Genomic DNA, 21,289 nt, shown 5'->3' with positions numbered 1-21,289 from the left:
TGAAACAAAAGCACAAGTTTAAAAAAAGCAAGTCTTTTTTAGTCCCCAGCAAAATTCCAGTTAAATGATTATATCCATTATCCAGTTTACACAAAATGTTGCGTTCTGACCTGTCATGAGCCAGCAGCTGCAAGAGTGTTTCTTCCTCTTGTGCGTATTATGTCACTGACAGGACTGGCAGTCAGCCCAAATTACTTTGGTCCTTTTTTCAAGCTGTTCATATACTCTTTAACAGTCCTTTCAATGTTGGGCACTGCATAGTTCTGAGCTGCGTAAATGCCAGTGACTGTTCCCAGCAGAACTCCCAGGATGGCAGAAGAGCGAAGCTTGGCCACCACATAACCAGCCAAAAAGCCCTTCAGAAAAGGAGATCCCAGCACAGAGCCTCCCTGTCACAGCAGGAAATAAATAAGCAAATGACAAAAGGATTTTTGGCACAGTCCCAACACTGAAAGGTAAAGGATCACATTCATCACATTGTCAGTATGGTATCATACTGCTAGTTTACCTGAGGGATTCCTGCGGACACTTCGTTCTCTACTCGCCTCTGGATCTCTTCCAACTGATTTTTGAGCTGCGTTAGATCTTTCAGTTGTTTCAGGGGATCCTAAATAAAAACAGGTTTGCAAATCTGGATTAGATCAGTACAACAATCCACTGTAGTTGCTACTAGAGGATGTACAACACAGCCTAAACTTACTGACAGCATATCCCGCAAAGAGCTTCTCTGGTTACTAAAGCAAGTAGCTGAACAGTTCTCCGGAAGTTTTCTGCTTAGCAGCTAACAGCACAACTCAGGCGGCTCAAGGGACGATCAGTTTCATTTAGAAGTCATCCACGTCCCGGTAATTAAATTTAACACACAGCTAACCGCTGCTGAGATAAATTGTGTTTTCGTCCTCTTTCTAGCAGTTGCTGTCATTTGACGAAGCACGTGAATTTAATACATTTAAAGCCAGACCACGGTAAGTCACTAACCTTGTCATCCGCCATTTTTGCTCAGTGTGTTGATCAGCGTTCGGCTCGTAAGTCTGAACTGGTTCTGCAGTTCGATTAGTCTGGGCTGCAAATACTCGAGGTTAATATGGGTTCAAAAACAGTGTTATTTATGGTGTGGATTTATTTCAGTGGTTTAAAAGATATTTTCAAATTATACATGAAAATAAAGAAAAAGAAGAGCGCTCTTTTCTTCCTAGAATTCTTTTCATTTGTTATTATTATTATTATTATTATTATTATTATTATTATTGTTGTTGTTGTTGTTGTCTCATACATCCTCCCATCTATTATCTATACACCGCTTAATCCTCAATGGAGTCACGGGGGGCTGGAGTCTATCCCAGCTGACTCAGGGTGAAGGCAGTGGACACCGGGACCCCTTGGACAGGTCACCAGTCCATCACAGGGTTACATATAGAGACAAACAATCACACTTACATTCACACCTATGGACAATTTAGAATCACCAATTTCCCTGGGCAAGTTTTTGGATTGTGGGAGGAAGCCGGATACCCGGAGAAAACCCACACATGCACAGAGAGAACATGCAAACTCCATGCAGAAAGATCCCAGGCAGTTCTAGCTGCAAGGCGACAGTGCTAACCACCGAGCCGCTGTGCAGCGTTGTCTCCTACAGTATTTCTTATATTATTTGTAAGCAAAAATGTAAAATCATTGTAAAAAATGTAAGATGGTGTTATTCTGTGACTTAAAGATTTTTTAAAAAATTATCTTTCTATTGTTTTGTTTTGGTTAATAAAACATTTAGATTCTAAAGGCTTTTATTATTATTATTTTATATTTTATTGGCTTTCTTAATACAGACATGATTTTAGCAGTACTACCCTAACCTACCTGAACATACCAGTAGCTCGTTTGATTGCACATAACTGTATTCAATAAAGAGTCAAATAAGGTGGAGCGGAATTCAATTTGTATTTTCCAAGTACAATAATCGATTGTACTTGTGTTATACATTTATTTAGCACTTTTAGGGACACGTGTTTTAAAACTTCGCCCTCTTGTGGTCACAAACTGAACTCTGAAGGTCTACGGGACACACCGTGGATGGACGCACACGTTATTTTCACGTGTCAAAAACGTCTTCCTTGATTGGTCCGCACCTGTCTATTCCAGCATGTGATTGGTCGACGACCATGGCAACAAACCGCCATGTTTTTTTTTTATACGAGACGACAAGAAATGGAGCTACTTTACAGTTTTTATACGTCGTCAGTTCTCGATTTAATATGAAGCAGAGGCGAATTTCAGCGTTACTCACTGTCGGCGCAGTGACTGACTTTTCCTGCGACTTCTAAAGGCTGTTCAAAGAAATTTGTAGAGCCTCGGGCCGTCGTAGGTAAGGCTTCAATAAGAAGGCATTTCATTGGATAGCTGAGTGGCTGTGCAGGCAGTATGAACACACGCCATTAATCCCACTTTTAAAGCAGGGAAGGACCACTGTTTTTAACATGTTACCGCTCTGGTTTAGTCGAAATGCACGTTGGGCTGACACGACGTGTTTCTGCAGTACTGCATTCAAGCAACAACCTGTTGACACATTATTCTACTTTTAGTGGCTTTTGTTACTTGTAGCTTCATAATTTTCTCTATTTGCCTCTCATCAGCTGAACCAGAGATAATCCCCCTGAGGTATATTAAATTTTAAGTGCTTTTGTTGAAGCACAGCAACACAATGCCTTGCAGTTGAAACATCTGTTGTTTATAGATTATGGTGCAAATGCATATAACTTTGCAATCCATTATACATTCTGTTCATTTAGTTGCTATTGTGGCTTTTTCTCTTTTTTGGGAGCTCGGTAGCGAGGGAGGATACTCTGACACTGCACCTCTGCGTAATTTCTTAATTCTTGAAGCATGAACAACAGTCTTATCTCTTGCTATTCATCGGCTTTGTCTCAGATCTTTTGTGAACATGGAGAAAGTTGAGATGTTTGATGTTGTAAAAGTGACTGAAGAGGTGGAGAGCACCTACAACCAAATGGAGGTGACTGCTCCAAAAAAGAGGAAGGGCAAAACCCAAGAAGACAGTGTTGAGAAACCTAAGAAGCCCAGGTGATGTACCTAATCTAAAGGACTTTCAGGTCCTCCTTAAACATTACCTGAGAATCAAAAAAATCTGCACAGTTTTTCTCTTTTTCATGTTCTAATGGCATTTGTGGAATCTGTTGTCTGTTTTAGGTCTGCCTACCTGCTTTACTACTTTGATGTTCACCAGATTATGCAACTTGGAATCCCTAATATGCCACAGTCAGAGATCAACAAGCGTATCAGTGAGAGCTGGAAAAGGCTGAGCGTAGCTGAGAAAAGCTACTATCTGGAGAAAGCCAAGCTGGAGAAGGAGGGCATAGATACAGTAAGCTACATCCTCATATATTTTTTTTTTAATATAAGCAATCAGTGTATCTGATCAGCTGTGGTGCCTTTTGTTATTTATTTCACGAACCCTCAGAATAGAATTTCTTTGTGCACTGTAACTATTTAAAATCTGAGTCAGAAACTATCACGTTTTGAAGAAAATTGAAAAACCTGTTACAATTCATTCAAAAATGCTAATATTTATTTTGCAATTACCCATGTAGACTATAGTAATCCCTGATGGAATACCAACTGCTTTTATCCTCAGAGTCAGACATCATTTACCAGTTTCTGTAAAAAAGAAAAAGAAAAAATGCAAAAAAAATATTTTAATTGTTACCAAAACAGACTAATTTGTGACTAAGATTTTTTAGGATCATTGATCACAGAATACCAAATAATAATTAAAATTCAAAATTTAATAAAAGTTGAAAAAGACTTAATTTCCTGAAACCCATTCTCCTTGTAAATAACCTTTAATAACAGTAGTGATGGTAATTTCCATTTTGGTGAAACTATTGCAGCAGCAGAACTAACAGCAGTGAATGAATTATGATGCCAAGCAGTCAACCAAGCCAGTCTCTTTAAAGTATTTGTCATGATAGAATGCTTGATTTGGTGGAGGCTGTTGAGTGTATCAGAGCCCGTCCTCATGAGTATGCATTGCTGAGCACTCATGTAATTAACTAAATTTATTTTCATTGTAATGAATTCTTTTGGCTCTGTGGTGACAGATAAAGTCAGAATGAATTGATCTGTTAGCCTCTGTTATCACAGCAGAGGCAAAGCAGCTTTTTCCAGCTTTGTCTCAGCAGTGGCCTAATTCACTGGAGTCTAATATGTCAGAATGATTCTAAGGAAAGCCATCAGTAATTTTCTTGATTCTTCTTTTCCCTCAGTCTTCTCTCAGCCCCTCAAAAGACCTCCCAGGCTTCCGCAAAATCCTACCAAGAGCCAGCTACTTTCTCTTGTCCAAAGGCTGCTCCTCAAATCACCAGCCAGAAGGCTCTCAGTCAGAAATGAGCGCTGAGTCTCTGGACAGTCCAACTGAAAAAGACTCAATCTCTCTGAACCAGGAGCCCCAGTTCACCCCTCTCGGGTTGGCTGGTGAGGTGGAGCTTTCTGAACACCCCATTTCTGTTGAAGATACTACAGATGAACCAGCAGTGGTGTCTCATTCCATAGCCCTCCAAGGAATCCCACCCTCCTCTCCCTCCTCTGTTTCATCCAAAGCTACAAGCTCCACAGATACCTACGTCTCACAGGGCTCTGACTTCACATCAAATGGAGTCCCACTGAAAGGAAAGACAAGAGTTGCTGGTAGCGGTTGTGGTGGAGCGATGGTTCAGCAGACGCAGGTGGAAGCTACTCAGGTGGTTGCCATCATACCCACTCAGGTGAAACTTAAATGTCCTTCCCAGTTTACCAGACAGCAAAATAATGTGTCTACTCTCAGATGTATGCCACTTTGGATTAAAGTGTCTGCTAAATGAAATTGGAGAAATTGTAGATGTTCAGTCACTCCTTTTTAAGTACAAAACAGTGTTTTATTCATTGCTTCGTTTCTCCAGAACTTGCTCGAGCCCAAGTCTTTGGCAGGTGTCAGTACTGTGGGCCCAGTGATGATGGTCTCTGTGGGAGCTAGCTTAGAGCAAAGTGCCAAACCTTCTTATAAAATGGTGAACACCCACATTATTCATCCTACTTAATATTTTTATTACAAAAAATGTCAAGCTTTGAGCTTTGAGCACTGAAAAAATAAAAATAAATTTGATTTGAGAAATTGTAACTTGCGTTGGTTTTCCTCTTTTCTGCAGTCTGTAAAAACGTACACCAGGAGAGGTCGAGGGAGGTGCCTGAATCCTGGCTGTTCATTTATTTATGTCACCCGCCACAAACCGCCAACCTGCCCTGTGTGTGGCAGCCACTTGGGTGGAAAATGGATACCTGCTGTAAGTTTTAAGTTATCCTATGAATCCTATGAACGATTAGTTTTACTTGCAGTTCATTTAAACGACCCCTTGGCTGCATTTATATGACAGGCAAAAAGGACACAGGAGAAAGAAGCTGCATTGAAACAACTGCAAAGGACTGCTGAAACCAAGACTAATGAAAGCTGTCAGGCCACAGCGCCGCCTGCGCAGGAACAGAGTGTTGATGTTGCTAAAACAAACACTACAGGGAGCAACAAAGAATGGCAAGTTCAGCGGGGCACCAGAAAGCAGCGTGCAGCTTCAGCTGAAACGCCACCAGAGGGCAGCAGCACCAAGCAAACGGCTCCAGCAAGGTGAGTCTGAACTGTCATTGTCACTGGTATATAGAGCTGAGCCCATGTGGTGTACAATTGAATATCAAAGGTGTTCACTTTGCTACATGGACTTCAGGACCAAGTTCACCATGTAATGACTAGATGAAAACTGTGCTGATCATGTGTGACCCATTTGCAGATGAGAGCATGAATGCTTTAAAAGTAGAAGGAACACTTTGTATATGTGCGTAATTACATTTGTAAGTTCACTAAATTTCAGTTATTCAAAGAACTACAGTGGCTTGTAGACCATCTGTAAATCCTAAAGTGAATGGAAGAGTATCCTGTTGGCACCTTTGTGTATTGTCATAGCAGCTGAAAACTGAATTTAAAATAAAGTTTTGATAATAGCTTGCATCTGACACAACACACTTCTTCCTCTGTCATTAAGCAGACAAGTGAACGACAATCCTAAATGTGCCATAATCCAGAATCAGGACAGGAGCACTGCTGCTGTGCAGAAGAGGCCTGTGAGACCCATCCTCCCTGCCTGCTATAACACAGGTGAAATAAAATCGATAATGCACAGGAGGTGTTTTGTTGTCAGTGTTAAAATCAGCTGTGACTACATGGATTTACACATTTGCTTGTGTTTGTGTTTTAGGCCGGGCTCTGTTTCAGATCATAACTGTCCCACCTGACAATGGAAAATTTCAAGGTGTAAACAACAATAAATCATCCATAGGTACTGCGTATTTGATTTTATTTTTCAATTTCACTGTATTTAATGTAATTTTTCAGTTTGTGGTTTACATGCAGTTTTAGTGCTTGTTCTGTGTTTTTTTTTTTTTTTTTATTGGTGTATGGAGATTACCTTTGTCACTCACAGAGGAAGTGATATGTCTAGATGTTACTGCACTTTCTGAGGTTTCTGTTCTTAACTGATGTGACTGCTTTCTAACCATAGTGTCTCGAGAGAGTTTGTCAGGTCTAAAACCCAGCACTTTAAAGCAGCTCGGTCAGGCGATCCCATCAACCACAGCCACCCAGGTTAACACACACACACATGAACACTAACAACGCACACACAAATAAAGATATAGGTGAAATTGCAGATTGAATCCAGTTTTCTCCCTCTCTGCCTGTCTTTCCACAGGGTTCTCCTGTCCCAGCAGACAGAAGTCAGTCTATGTCTTCACTGACTGATAAGAGAATGAATATCTTGTCAGTTGTGCCTTTCAAACAGCACACAGTTTCCAGCTTTGTAAGTATATTCTTTGAAATCGAGTTTACTATAAATGTTCTTTTGCATTTGAAAGATTACACTTGACTAGATGTACACTTTGTCTTTGAATGTCCCTTGTTTCTTGATATTTGGATATTTAAATATCATTCCCTTAGGACTTGGGACTTTCCACAGCACGGGGGAGAGGTCGGTGTAAGAACCCATCTTGTGACTATATGTATAAGAACAGACACAAACCTGCCGTGTGCCCTAAATGTGGATATGAGCTGACCCAGAAGAATGCCAAGGCAACAAAGGTAAGAAACCCCTTACCTCCTCCAAGTGTAGATACTGTAGGATTAGTTTCCAGCTGTGCCTCTGAACTCTTAATCTCTTTATGAACCTAAGCACAATCTTGGATACCTGAACAGATGCCTTTTAGTTTGAATGCAGACTTAAGAAGCATGAGTATCGGCATTTGATGGTCTCTTCAAGATTTTCAAACAAGAAGAACTGATGCATCCTTAGCATCTATTTTTTTTGTTGTTTGTCTAATTTTATTTATGTGTATTCTGTTTGTCTGAGGTCTCGTTTTTTTTGGTCTATTAGGATTTTTCTGGTCTTATGAGGTTGTGCTAGTAGTTGTAGAACAGTTTTTTGTTGCAGTAAGTAATTAAAAAAGGAAGAAATCTGACCTTGTAGCAACTCTTAAACAATCCTGTATACACAAGTATTTCAAATCGCTCACAGCTTTCCTTTATATTATTATCAAATGTGGACAAAACGTACAAATTTTTTGTTTGTTTTTCCTTTCTCAGTCTGAGACTTTGCTGGATCCATATCAAGCTCTGAGTCCTACTCAGAAGGACATCCAGCGCCAAAACACTCTGCAGCTACTGCGCAGTTCTCTGCAGATTCCAGAGAGCGACACTGAGCTTCAAGAAACGTTAACCCTCATCCAGGAGCTCAACAGTCTACAGATTGTCTTGGTTCAACTGGGCGATCAGGAGCAGGAAAACAACGTTGACACCGAGACGCTTGTTGAGTCTGGGTGGCCTCAGTTTTATGAATCAGCAGCTACTCACTGTGGCCTGTGTAACTACCCGCTCTTCAAAGGAGGTCAGAGGTGAGGTTTTGTTGTTTCCTAATGTCTCTTGTTGGCTCAATGGCTTCTCTTCATTATTTCAGTGCTCAAACTCTCCTGCTTTTGGTTTTATATCATCAATACTGATATGTTGTATGATATCTGGCTCTCTAATGTGTGTGTTTGTCCGTGTTTGTACATTCTAGTACTGTTGCAGGACAGGAGGACTGTTGGCTTCTCACTGAGACACTGATGCAGACAGCCTCCCTCCAGCTCAAAGTGTGTCTCAATATTCAGTGTCTGGCCCTGCACAGCTTCACTGACCTGCATCCAGGTAAACAGAGCCACATACATACAGTAATACCTCATCAAGCATTAAGCACCAAGGATGAGCAGATTTTCATTCAGAGGTGATGATGTGCATTTATGTATACAGAGTATCATTGTGAATATACTTCGGGGAATTATTTGTGTCATGAAAAAGAAAAAGGAAGACAAGGCTAGTGCTTTGTGGCTAGTGCTTTGTGTGCAGATTAATAAATGAATACATAATTTCAGTATAATGTCATAGACAAGTTCACAGTCAATAAACAGATGAAGGTAATTATTTCACATCAGATCCAACACAACAGGGAGGGCTCCCTTCACACAATGTAAATTACTTAAACTTGAAACAGTTTGGAAGAAAAACATAAATACTAGCAACGCTATTTATCTTGACTCTGTAAAAATTAACAAATAAAGTCTCTTAATTAACCCCACTGAGGATGACGTTACCAAGGCAGTGTATCCACTATGGCTTTATAATTTTATTAATATTTATTTTAAGATATTTTTATAGGACAAGAACCTAAACAGGCTTCTACAATTTAACACAAGGCAAAAATAAAGACTTTGAATAAACAGAGAGGCACTGAAGTACCATTAAAATATATAAACATACAAAAACATGAAAAAAAATAGAATACCAAACTTAGTAGAACCTTAAGACTGGGATGTATCATAGTGATGCTAATACCAGGAAGATACATGTCTACTGAAAGAAAGAAAGAAGATGGCTGTACAGTTGTGATGGCGACAAATCCACCTTTACCATTTTTTCCAAAGTTGTTCTGCATCAGTTTGATAAAAGTAAGTCCTTCCTGTTGTAGGTATTTTCTGGTCTCAACGACTTTCTAGTTATGGTTTTCCTGCTAGCTGCACTTAGAATTTGTTAAAGATGTCTAACATTAGAGGCAGCATTATCTGATGGCAGGGCACTGAAATCCAAGCTCTTTAGTTTAAATAGAACATCAGGACAGAATGCTTTTTGCAAAATTCTTTAAACCTCCTGCCAGAAGGAAATTAGTAATGAGCTAAACCAAAATATATGATGGTAATTTGCCTCAGAAAACCTACATTTTCTCCAGTATTTAGAAGATTTGGTTTGGTGTCTCTTTGATTTTGGAAAGGAAAGATCTCATGAGATTTTTCCAACAAAACTCTTTGTTTAACACTGAACTTGAGGTTTTCCATTTTAGCCCACATAACATAATAATTTCTCATTTCTCTTCAGTTATGGGTCATTACATATCATTTCATCAAGTGGTCCCCACCTGACACTCAGATTTTTCTAAATTTTTACATACTTATAGAACGTTATATATGATGGAAAAATCCAAAATTACAAGGCTTAATTGTAAAGAGCTCCAAAGTTATGACAATTTGAAGTAGGTAGGGGGTACCCTAAAATTGCCACCAAAATTAAGACTTGAAATTTTCAGCTATTTTTAGGCTTCTATAATTTCTGAACAAAAAGAGCTAGAGGTCTGAAATTTTCAGGATCATTTCATAGGAATCCATAGTCCTAAGAAATGTGAAAATATTTACTTAAAATTTATAATTGCATGTTACAGAGAATGACAAAGTTGAGGTTTTATCCATCGCAAACTTCTAAAATGTTGCTTAGGGCAATTCCTGTACTTTCACATGGTGTCTTTTATTTTGTGATACTACTCTATCCCACATGCTGATATTGACCTTTGAATCCGAAGGTCGGACAGATATTTTTGACTTTTAGCTATTCATATATCATACATAACATAACATAGGACCTTTATTTTACAGAGATCCATTCCCTAGATAACCAAGATACAGCACATACAATTTCTAATGAATAGGATGATTAGTTTTTGTGTAACAGGTGGCCAAAAGCAACATTTTAGAAGTTTGCGATGGATCAAACCTCTAATTTGTCATTCTCTGTAACATGCAATTATACATTTTAAGTAAATATTTTCACATTTCTTAGGACTATGGATTCCTATGAAATGATCCTAAAAATGTCTGACCTCTAGCTCTTTTTGTTCAGAAGTTATAGAAGCTTGAAAATAGCCGAAAATTTCAAGTCTTAATTTTGGTTGCAATTTTAGGGTACCTCCTACCTACTTCAAATGGTCATAACTTTGGATCTCTTTACAATTAAGCCTTGCAATTTTGGATATTTCCATCATATATAATGTTCTATCAGTATGTAAAAATTTAGAAAAATCTGAGGGGGTCAGGTGGGAAATTTTCCTAAAATCTGTTGATTTCATATGGAATGACCCTTATACTTAGTTCTCCACTTTTAGTGTCCCCTTCAGTGACTTGCATTTGATTTATTGTAGACCTTTATTGTAGACCACTTTTGAGATGTTTTTTGATTTGACTCTTATTCATATACCTCAAAGGAAACTTTCAGTAAAATATCATCCAAATACTTTTGTTTATTTAATTTCATTAATTACTCAATATAGTGCCAGACTTAAATAAATCTGTGAAATCCTTATTATTCAAGCCATATTGTTGCTTCAAACTATGAAAACTTGCCATGACCTCCTGAAGAAAAAAACGCACAATATGCTGTTCAACTTTGAGTAACCCATCTTTTAAACCATTTGATCTTTTAGGTATGAAATCTAGGTCATATCTCACACATTCACAGCTTCTTTTAAATGGTTTTGAGCTGGTATCTAGAGCTGGTATCAGAGCTTAAATGATAAGCTTATCCGTGGGTTTTTCACAAGTTACTCGGCAAAGATTTTTTCCACAATTACACCTTGTTTATTTATATTATTTGACTTTTATTTAACCAGAGAAAACCCATTGAGATCAGGATCTCTTTCACAAGGGTGACCTGGCCAAGAGGTCAGCAGCGCATGGCATAAAAACAATAAGGAGGAGGAGACAGTAAGCACTGTTCAATGATCTCGCGCTGTCTATCCCTCAGAATAGAACGGACGGTTCAAAGTGGAATTAATTCGGACAGTTTCAGTTTAGTCTGTAAAGTATTCCATGCTGAGGGGGCAGCAAAGCTGAAAGCTCTTTTTTCAAATTCAGTCCTTACATGAGGAACAGACAGAACAAAAGTAGTGCAGGACCGTAAGGCATAGCAACTGTTTGTTCTTTGTAATAAAGTGCACAAATATTAAGGAATTAAGCCTTACAGAGTCTTATACACACGTGGACAAAATTGTTGGTACCCCTTGGTTAATAAAAGAAAAACCCACAAATGTCACAGAAATCATTTGAATCTAACAAAAGTAATAAGAAATAAAAATTCTATGAAAATTAACTAAAGAAAATCAGACATAGCTTTTGAACCGTGGTTCAACAGAATTATCTTAAAAAATAAACTCATGAAACAGGCCTGGACAAAAATTATGGTACCCTTAACTTAATATTTTCTTGCACAACCTTTTGAGGAAATCACTGCAATCAAACAATTTCTGTAACTGTCAGTGAGACTTCTGCACCTCTCAACAGGTATTCTGGTCCACTCCTCATGAACAGACTCCTCCAGTTGTCTCAGGTTTGAAGGGTTCCTTCTCCAGACGGCATGTTTCAGCTCCTTCCACAGATGTTCAATAGGATTTAGATCAGGGCTCATAGAAGGCCACTTCAGAATAGTCCAGTGTTTTCCTCTTAGCCATTCTTGGCTGTTTTTAGCTGTGTGTTTTGGCTCATTATCCTGTTGCAAGACCCATGACCTGCGACTGAGACCAAACTTTCTGACACTGGGCAGCACATTTCTCTGTAGAATACCTTGATAGTCATGAGATTTCATTGTACCCTGCACAGATTCAGACACCCTGTGCCAGATGCAGCAAAGCAGCCCCAGAACATAACAGAAACTCCTCCATGTTTCACAGTAGGGACAGTGTTCTTTTCTTGATATGCTTCATTTTTGCATCTATGAACATAGAGCTGATGTGCCAAAAAGTTCCAGTTTTGTCTCGTCTGTCCATAGGACATTCTCCCAGAAGCTTTGTGGCTTGTCAACATACAGTTTGGCAAATTTCAGTTTGGCTTTTTTATGATTTGTTTTCAACAATGGTGTCCTCCTTGGTCGTCTGAAGTCCACTTCGGCTCAAACAACGACGGATGGTGTGATCTGACACTGATGTACCTTGACCTTGGAGTTCACCTTTAATGTCTTTAGAGGTTGTTCTGGGCTCTTTTGTTATCATTCGTATTATCCATCTCTTCAATTTGTCATCAATTTTCCTCCTGCGGCCACATCCAGGGAGGTTGGCTACAGTCCCATGGATCTTAAATTTCTGAATAATATGTGCAACTGTAGTCACAGGAACATCAAGCTGCTTGGAGATGGTCTTATAGCCTTTACCTTTAACATGCTTGTCTATAATTTTCTGTCTAATCTCCTGAGACAACTCTCTCCTTGGCTTCCTCTGGTCCATGTTTAGTGTGGTACACACCATGTCACCAAACAGCACAGTGACTACTTGTAACCCTATAAATAGGCCGACTGACTGATTACAAGTTTGTAGACACCTGTGATGCTAATTAGAGGACACACCTTGATTGAACATGTCCCTATGGTCACATTATTTTCAGTCTTTTCTAGGGGTACCATCATTTTTGTCCAGGCCTGTAAAATATGTAGCTATTTATATCAAAAACACCCTGATTTCTCAGATTTCTGCATCAGACACAATTTACAAAACTGTTGCTCCTTAGACATTTTCTCAGTTACATACAGTAATTTACTGATTGGCCAAAAGGGGGCACCACCACTGTGAATTATTTAAATCAATATGCACAATTTAGGATTACAGTAAATGGTACTTATCCCCTTTTTCCACTTCATTACCCTCCAAGGATCATTTATGGGGAACATGTTTTTACATTGTTTCACATGATTTATGAGAATGTTGATCATTACCAGCCAAGGGATTTTTATTTTGATGTTAAGATGCCTTGCTGATTCATATATTTAGCAATTTAATCTGGCAAGGAAGTATTTCAGACACATCATGATGACACATTTTGGCATCACAATGCAAAGCTGTCAGTAATTTGTTATCTGTTATCTTGAATTTCCCTCAGGATTAATAAAGTATCTATCTGTCTGTCTGTCTGTCTGTCTGTCTGTCTGTCTGTCTGTCTGTCTGTCTGTCTGTCTGTCTGTCTGTCTGTCTGTCTGTCTGTCTGTCTGTCTATCTATCTATCTATCGTGTTTGAGAGTAACTCAGTATGAATAACTCTATATATACTCTACTATACTCTAATATAAATACTTTCTAAAACATTTACATAGATGATAACTGCAGCTTCTTGTAGTTTTTTTTTTTTTTAATTTGCAGGAAAACGATCACGGACAATATTTTCCTTTTCTATTCATGATACACAGCAGTGCTCAGTCAGAGTTTATTAAGTGCATATAAACAGCTGCTTTGTGGATAGTTTTTGCCCATGACTTGGTCGGTAGTCAAATTTCATTGTGAATTCAGCTATTGATTCCATTTTGCTGTTGACAGGTTTGTTCAACATTGGGAACAGACTGCTGGTGAGTATTGACCTGTTCCTGAAGATCAGGGCCAACATCAAGCAGGGCCACACCCCCTCTCAGGCAGCCAGGACTATACTAGACCACGTCCCCAATCATCCTGGTAAATACTAAATTCATTCTTTCTGAAAGTCTGTGTAAATTTTTTAAATGACTTAAGTCCTTCACAGTATGTTTTCTCTGAGTTAGTCTTTCTGTTTCTTTGCTTCAGTTCATGCTCTTAGTTCAGACGAATCCTCTCAAATTCAAGAACTCCTCCTGAGTGGCTACTGGGCCTTTGAGTGTCTCACAGTACGAGACTACAACGATATGATCTGTGGCATTTGCGGTTTTGCTCCTAAGCTAGAGATTGCAGAGCGATACACGAACAACGTGCTGGAGCTCAAGAATGTGGAGGTGATAGATTGGTGATAAAAATCTAAATGAATCCCACAGAATAAAATACAACATACTTAAAGCTATTTAGCAGTGACTGTTTTGAGTCGGTGTTTGACAACATGCATATTTATTCCGTACTGCTGTGACCTCTCTGCAGTTCACCTGGCCTGAGATTTCAGTCTCAGATGAGGTACATGTGGATGACTTCTGGCTGACCATGGAGAGTGAGGCTATTGAGCAAGCAGCTTTCCCCACAGATATCCCTATCACACGGGTGGATGCTTCTATCATCGCTCCCTTCACCCCTCCTCTGATGAGGAGTGCCACTGTTATCAACACAGAGAAGGACAAGCTCCTGCCACACATACAGCTGCCCTCAGGTACATGATTCCTATAAATTACAGCTGAATTTTGTCTTTTACATGCATTAATTCATTTTCTAACCTTGATATCACACATATGTGGATCTGTTATCGGTTGATAATGGCATTCTAATGGTTCAAATGTCATGCAGATCGGCTCAGAGTTGCTTATGAGTACCATGAACATATTATTAAGGCAATAAATTTCATGGTGTTTTTTAGGAGATCCTTCAGTTTTGGTGCGTCTTATTCATGACGGCCAGCTGAGACTTGACAGGATTGAAGACCACAGTGAGGATGAGTTGAGAACAGTACTGGACCGCTGCGGGACGAATATCCCACCAGGCTCCACCAAGGTGTGTGAAATATTGCGCTTTTTATGCTCTTTTTTGTTTCTTGTTGCGTGTTAATAACTAGAAGTAAATATGTTGACTGCCAGTGCTTGCTACAATATGAATGTGGGAGTAAACACGCAGATCATCTGATAACTTCATTAATCAGAAAGTCCCCTCCCCACAGGCTGAGACTTGTGGACCCGATGTCTTGCTCAAGGCAAGATGCTTTGCATGAGAACCGTTAACTCAATCCCACATCTAAATTTGTTTTTTATTAGATTTATGCTTTTTATTCTCATAGCTCTGGTTGTGTATTCAGATAAAATCTTGCTCTCTGTCTCCCTATGTGTCAGATGGAGATGTTGGCCTCTCTGATCTCCTTGTACACGCTTGTTCATAGTGGCCTCTCCACAGCCCCACAACCCCCTGCACAACTCACTGCTGGCAAACTGTCCAAAGTCTGCCCTCACAAGGTAAAACCAGCCGCTCGGTCATCGTTTCAGTAGTTTTCCGGTCATGTATCATGTCAAACAAGTAACTTTAGACCATTAACTTGTAGCATTGTAGCGTTTTAAAGCCAAATGCAACAATTATATATATAAAAAATTATTTGTAAGACAAGTAAAGTATTTTTTTAAAATTTTTTTTATTTAGCCTTTATTTAACCAGGTCGGTCCCGTTGAGATACAATGACCTCTTTTTCAAGGGAAGCCTGACCAAGACAGCAGCCAGAGAAACATTAAAAATGCAACAATTAAAAACAGACAACACTAACTCACTCAACAAAATAAACAAAATGCATGCATGCAGATTAAAGCACAGGATTAAGGATTTACATTAAAACAACAAGTTTGAAAAGTAGCTGCTGCAAGATCCTTCATACGGGTTTTAAAAATTCCAATAGTGATGAGATCCTTCAGATTCAGTGTCTTCTGCAATGAGTTCCAGGCAGCAGGTGCAGAATACTTAAAACAGTGTTTCCCTATTTCAGAATGCACCTTTGGCACATTTAACAAGTATAAATCATTGGAACGTAACCAGTAATTGCTGTGGGTTCTGGAAATGTAGTCATATAAATAACGTGGAAATAGACCTAGGATTGCTTTATAAATAGAAGTGTACCAGTGGACAAGACCGCACATCGTCAAAGAGGGCCATTCAACTCGATCATATAAGGTGCAGTGGTGAGTGAGGGCTCTGCAGCCAGTGATGAACTTTAAGGCACCATGATACACAGAATCCCGTGATTGCAAACAATTCGCAGAGGCATTCATGTATAAAAGGTCGCCGTAATCAAGCAAAGGGCAGCAATCAACTTTTTCCTGTCAGCAAAAGAAAAGCAAGACCTGTGACGAAAGAAGAATCCCAGTTTCAACCCTAATTTTTTTTTCAGGTTTTCTATGTGGGGTTTAAAAGAGAGCCGATCATCAATGAAAACACCAAGATACTTGTACCAGTGCACAAGTTCAATTTCACAACCTTGTAAAGATAAAATGCTGGGAGGGGGCTCAGGTACTTTCCTGCCGTTAGAGAAAATGATCAGTTTAGTTTTGGCAGCATTTAAAACAGGTTTTAGCTCAATGAGCTGACGTTCCACAAGGTTAAAAGCAGTCTGTAATTTGTCAAGGGCCTCAGCAAGGGTAGAGCCACAGCAGTATATCACTGTGTCATCAGCATAAAAATGAAATTTGGCATTATGGACACATCTGCCCAAAGTGTCCACATAAATAACAAACAGAAGTGGGCCCAGAACTGAGCCCTGGGGCACGCCAGTAGAAACATTTAGCATTGTAGATGAGTTGCCTTCAAAATACACACATTGTTTTCTGTCAGATAATTATCAAACCAGCCAACGGCCTGCTCAGACAAACCAATATCAAGCAACCGCTGCTTCAAAATGGAGTGGTCTACTGTGTCAAAGGCCTTAGAAAGGTCAACAAAGAGGGCTGTACAGATTTTTTTGTGATCCAGCGAGTCTGTTATATCATTGGTGAATTTGAGGGAGACTGTGATAGTGCTGTGTTGTTTCCTGAAGCCGGATTGATATGGGGAGAGAATATTGTTTGTATGGAGGAAAACCTTCAACTGATCATTAACTAGACCTTCGAGGACCTTTGATAAAATGGACAACTTGGATTTGGGTCGATAATTATTCAAGCAGGTAGGGTCCCCCCCTTTTAAAAAGGGTAAAACATAAGCAACCTTTCAAATTTCAAAGTAAGAAGTGAAACTCTCCTGTATGTGTGTATGTATAGTCTTTTGAAAGCATAACCTTTTCTCTCCAGGTGGTTTGTGCCTCTAAGTACTTGGTAAGAGGAGAGACGGCTCGAGACCACGTTGACCTGCTGCTGTCGTCGCGCTACTGGCCTCCAATCTATGTTTGCGATTGTGCTCGTCAGGTTGCACTTTGTGCAGACATGCAGTATCCAGAGCTGGCAAACCAGATGTGGGGAAGGAACCAGGGCTGCTTCTCTGACCCCTTTGAAAAGCCACAGGTGGGTGATTCATAATGGGGTCCAGTTATGTGGTCAGGGACTTAAAATTAGGCCCAATCAGCAATGTTATGTTAATCTGCATGTATCCTTCTTCTGATTATGATTGAAAGTATGGGCATGCTTTGCTCTTGTGTTTAGGAAATTATTCATCCTAAACACAAAATGTTTAAACATCACTTTAGTTTTCAGCTCAAGTTATTCCAAGTATGAAACTATTACATTTTTCAAAGCAAGTGTTAATCTTATTTTTATGCACTTTTGTTGACTTTATTGCCTTGTTTGTATCTGTATCTTTAAGGACATGTGTTTGTGCTACACAGCATTTTTTTCTTCTGTAAAGGCTCAGTGTGCCCCCTGCCTCAGACAAACTATATTTTTCTGCAGTTTGTGTCGTGTGCTGAACTGCAAGACCAGCCGTACAGTGCTGACCTGTCCCTGGTAGCGGAGAACCAGAACATCCACCCCATCACCAAATCTTCTTCTTGCTGGCTGGTTCATCCTCCAGGAGCAGCCAAGGAGCCTCCTGCTCAGGAGCACCACTCCATGTTCCTCTGCAGAGACCTGGAGCCCTACATCAGCCTGGTGGCTGATCTGGAGATGGAGAAGGAAGGGGAGGATTGCAAAGAGGCAGAGCAGAAAGAACAGGCAGATACATCCGAGAATGCCTCCATAGAAAAATCAGAGGACTGTTCATCAGTTAGTTGTGCACGGAAACAACCTGTGGTCTTCAGCAACACAGCTTATTACTACCTGTACAACCGTCTGGTAGATTTCCTCACTAGCAGAGACATTGTGAGCCAGCAGATCAACCAGGTTGTGAAGGCCTGCCAGCCTGGAGAGGTAGTGATCAGGGATGCTCTGTACCGGCTGGGAGTGGCACAGATCAACACAGAGAAAGAGGAGGATGAAGGAAGTGGCATGGAGAGGCAGATACAGGAGGAAGGGGCTGAGACATTTCAGGTTGTCGTACCGGTATAAGAATGTTCAGGTGGATGAATCAACCAGCAAGCAGAGAGAATGGACAGAACATAAAATGGCTGCATGCAAAGAAAAGACTGAAGAAAACAGAAGTGCCAAAACAAGAGATGCAAGTGGAGCATTTTGGAAGTGATACAGTGTTGGGGTTAAGTGTTAAAGTGCTATATTGAGGGTAATTCTGTGCTGGAGAGTATTTCGTGGTTAAAACTGATGGCTAGTCTGTGCAACCACACATTTAGTCAGCTATACATCGCTAACAGGTTTTACAGATGCTAGGAATAGGCTGAATTTGGATAAAGTGTGTTTGTAGTAGTATAGAACTGTACTAGGTATGGAGAAGAACGCAGAGTGGTTAGTTACATTTACTATGAAGGTACTAAAATAGGATTTTTATTTCAGGATGCAAGCTACAGTGTGAGGCCATTTTTTACCCATCTTTAACTAATATGGAGGATAAGAATAGAGCAAGTCACGATGATGGAGATTGCATGTCAAAGTTCTCATTCTAAAATGACTAAAATAATGTATTATATGTATTTTTTTTTTAACCATTATGATACCAGTAGATTAAAAAAAAATCAAAAGTATACACGAGTCAGCCACAACATTAAAAACGCAGATTAAGTAAAGAAAACTGATTATTTTGTTATGATGCAATGTTCTGCTGGGAAATTGTGAGTCCTGGGATTCCTGTGGATGTTACAACATTGTTCCACACCAACAAAACACACCACCCTCCATGACATTGGCACTCCCAGACAGCAGTGATCTCCCCCAGCAGAACAATGTGCCTACCACATTTCAAAAACTGCTGAGGAACAGCTCGAGGAATATAGCCAAGGTGTTGACCTAGGATCTTAATTCCCCAGATTGTGACTGATACAGATCCACAGATGCCCTACACTGCAACCCAAAAGATCCAGTGGCAGATGCACAGTACACCCTCAAAGATTCAGATTCAGATTCAGACAACTTTATTTGTCCCCAGCAGGCAATTAAAAAGGCACGTAGAGCAGGCAGTCCAACAATGACGTAATAAAGAGAGGGATTAATATATATACAAATCTAGCAAGTAATATAAGAATAAAAATAAAAAAGAAATAAGACAAAAAGCACAGCTTAGTCACATGTTAGTGCAAATATGTCACACATAGTGCAAATACCAATGAAAGTAGATACAAGAATATATCACGGTAGATATAAATTGCAGACTGCAAAATGGCATAGTTCACAGAGGTCCATGTTAAAGTCCGTGTGTGGTGGTGGTGGGGGGTGGAGGGTAGTGTTATGGTTCATGAGTTGAGGAGTTGGACTGCCCTGGGTACAAAGGTAGCCCTTCTCCTCTGTGTCCTGCATGCAGGGCAGCGAAGCCGTTGACCAGAAGGAAGCTACTCAAATGCAGAGAAGAGAGCATGTGAGGGGTCACGGATGATCCGGTTTGCCAGTCTACATGTTAAATGTTCATACACTGCAGACAGAGTTCTGAGAGGCAGTCCTATGATTTTTGAGCAGACCAGTGACAGTCTGCCAAAGGCCCTGTGTAGATGCCCCAACAGGTCAGACCTGTTTTCATGGCATGAAGGCCACCTAGTGGCTTTAATGTTGTGGCTGGTCAGTGTAGGTAAAGTTGCTATAAGCTTGACACCTCAATCAATATTTTCCTGTGACTGAACGAATGTAAGCAGGGTTTTATTAACTCAGCTACTTCAGACCTAAATGTAAATATTTAACCGTGAGTGGTATGACATATTTATTACACTTCTGTGTTCAGACATTTCTGCTTTGTTTTAAAATTCTTACCTCTAAACTACCACTTGCTGCCTTTGTAGAATGCTTTTAGAAGGTGGTGGTAAGATATTTATCTGTTGATTGTACTCAGAATGTGGTAATGGACCTTTTGCTGTTGGTCTTTCTTTGATTTGCAATGCATTATCATCACATTCAAACACACAGGGAACCAGTCAGCGTTTGAGAAGCATCTGAAGTACTTTAGTAAATCTACCTGCATGAAATACTTCAAAGAGATTTCTCTCTTTTTTTGTTGATGTTGTTAGTAAAGATCTTATGTTCCGTGTGACAACTGAAATGAGTGGTTGACTAACAAAACCTTTATGAAAGTTGGAGACTGCACTTATCAGCTCTATTGATCAAGAGACACCATAACTGCGATGTACATTGTGTAGATATAGTAATAGATGGACCAAGTGTGCCCTGTAATTTAAACTGCTATTGTAACAAATAAATATAAATAGATGGAAGACTTTGTCAGGTCTGATTAACTTCTCGGTGACAAAATGGTCAAACTGTCATGAAATCCGGCTCAAAATCAGTAAGCTGATGAAACAATACATGTCAAGATGGCCTATGATGTCCTACCATCACCTAAGAACCTCAACCAATGGTATAGTGAGGACCCTACATGCTCACTCTATCCGACTCCAGCTACACTCAAACTCATCTTAGTGGGCTGCAAGACCAGCCTCGCTCAAGGCCATTACACCTGGCGACACAACCAGGTGCTGAAGTGTCTGGCACTATTGCTGGAAACGCAGCGCTTGAGTTTCAACGCCCTTCCGCCCATGTCGACCTGATGGCAAGAAACAACATTTGTCTCGGAGGGTGAGGGTCCTCTTGGGCAGGCCCCTCTTGGCTGCCCAGATCCTGGGGAGTTGAGAGGGGCTTGCGAATGGAGGATGCTGGTAGACATGGACCAAAAGCTCAGCTTCCCACCTGAGATCGCATCCACCAACCTGTCACCAGACCTGGTACTATGGTCAGCTTCGCTTAGGTACGTCTACGTCATTGAGCTAACAATGCCCTGGGAGAGCTCAATAGGGGGGTCCTATGAGTGCAAGAAGCTGAGGTATACGGAGCTTGTCGCCAGTGCAAAACAGTGACGCTGGATGGTGAAGGTCCGACCAGTCGAAGTAGGCTGCAGAGAATGTGTAGCCACCTCGACATCCAGGCTTCTCCGGG

The 21,289-nt window shown here is 40.1% G+C and overlaps 2 protein-coding genes across 4 annotated transcripts; one reads left to right on the top strand and one right to left on the bottom strand.

Moving 5' to 3' along the window:
- Positions 1 to 13: 13 nt before the first annotated feature.
- LOC111569520 (SLC35A4 upstream open reading frame protein) lies at positions 14 to 1,031 on the bottom strand. Of its 2 annotated transcripts, none has more exons than XM_023271684.2 (3): positions 979 to 1,031; positions 509 to 607; positions 14 to 389 (listed from the first exon to the last, which is right to left on the bottom strand). In XM_023271684.2, the coding sequence occupies exons 1-3, from the start codon at positions 991 to 993 to the stop codon at positions 192 to 194; spliced, it is 312 nt and encodes a 103-aa protein (XP_023127452.1). In that variant the 5' UTR covers positions 994 to 1,031; the 3' UTR covers positions 14 to 191. The 2 variants fall into 2 exon arrangements, with proteins under 2 accessions (XP_023127452.1, XP_023127453.1); XM_023271685.3 differs by lacking the exon at positions 979 to 1,031 and adding an exon at positions 701 to 972.
- Positions 1,032 to 2,173: 1,142 nt separating this feature from the next.
- On the top strand, positions 2,174 to 20,571 carry hmgxb3 (HMG box domain containing 3). 2 transcript variants are annotated; one of them, XM_035948811.2, is made up of 21 exons: positions 2,174 to 2,359; positions 2,923 to 3,075; positions 3,202 to 3,376; positions 4,278 to 4,775; positions 4,950 to 5,057; positions 5,196 to 5,330; positions 5,421 to 5,665; positions 6,078 to 6,190; positions 6,291 to 6,371; positions 6,594 to 6,676; positions 6,783 to 6,890; positions 7,028 to 7,168; positions 7,670 to 7,977; positions 8,142 to 8,269; positions 13,737 to 13,868; positions 13,977 to 14,161; positions 14,301 to 14,523; positions 14,728 to 14,861; positions 15,194 to 15,313; positions 17,126 to 17,335; positions 17,720 to 20,571. In XM_035948811.2, the coding sequence occupies exons 2-21, from the start codon at positions 2,936 to 2,938 to the stop codon at positions 18,311 to 18,313; spliced, it is 3,861 nt and encodes a 1,286-aa protein (XP_035804704.2). In that variant the 5' UTR covers positions 2,174 to 2,359; positions 2,923 to 2,935; the 3' UTR covers positions 18,314 to 20,571. The 2 variants fall into 2 exon arrangements, with proteins under 2 accessions (XP_035804704.2, XP_023127447.2); XM_023271679.3 differs by having other exon boundaries at positions 2,175 to 2,359; positions 6,081 to 6,190.
- The last annotated feature ends 718 nt before the right edge of the window (positions 20,572 to 21,289 follow it).

This window comes from Amphiprion ocellaris, chromosome 13 (assembly GCF_022539595.1).
Source record: "Amphiprion ocellaris isolate individual 3 ecotype Okinawa chromosome 13, ASM2253959v1, whole genome shotgun sequence".
NCBI classification, from domain to species: Eukaryota; Metazoa; Chordata; class Actinopteri; family Pomacentridae; genus Amphiprion; species Amphiprion ocellaris.
The sequence above is the reverse complement of the archived record's forward strand: the minus strand, read 5'-3'. Positions and strand labels throughout refer to the sequence as shown.

Excerpts from the sequence above, each read along its gene's own strand:
- LOC111569520 (XM_023271684.2), bottom strand. Across the intron at positions 390-508 it reads TGTCCGCAGGAATCCCTCAG|GGAGGCTCTGTGCTGGGATC; the intron begins GTAAACTAGCAG and ends CTGCTGTGACAG.
- hmgxb3 (XM_035948811.2), top strand. The coding sequence starts at position 2,936 with ATGGAGAAAGTTGAGATGTTTGATGTTGTAAAAGTGACTGAAGAGGTG. Across the intron at positions 6,372-6,593 it reads CAACAATAAATCATCCATAG|TGTCTCGAGAGAGTTTGTCA; the intron begins GTACTGCGTATT and ends TTCTAACCATAG. Across the intron at positions 17,336-17,719 it reads ACCCCTTTGAAAAGCCACAG|TTTGTGTCGTGTGCTGAACT; the intron begins GTGGGTGATTCA and ends ATTTTTCTGCAG.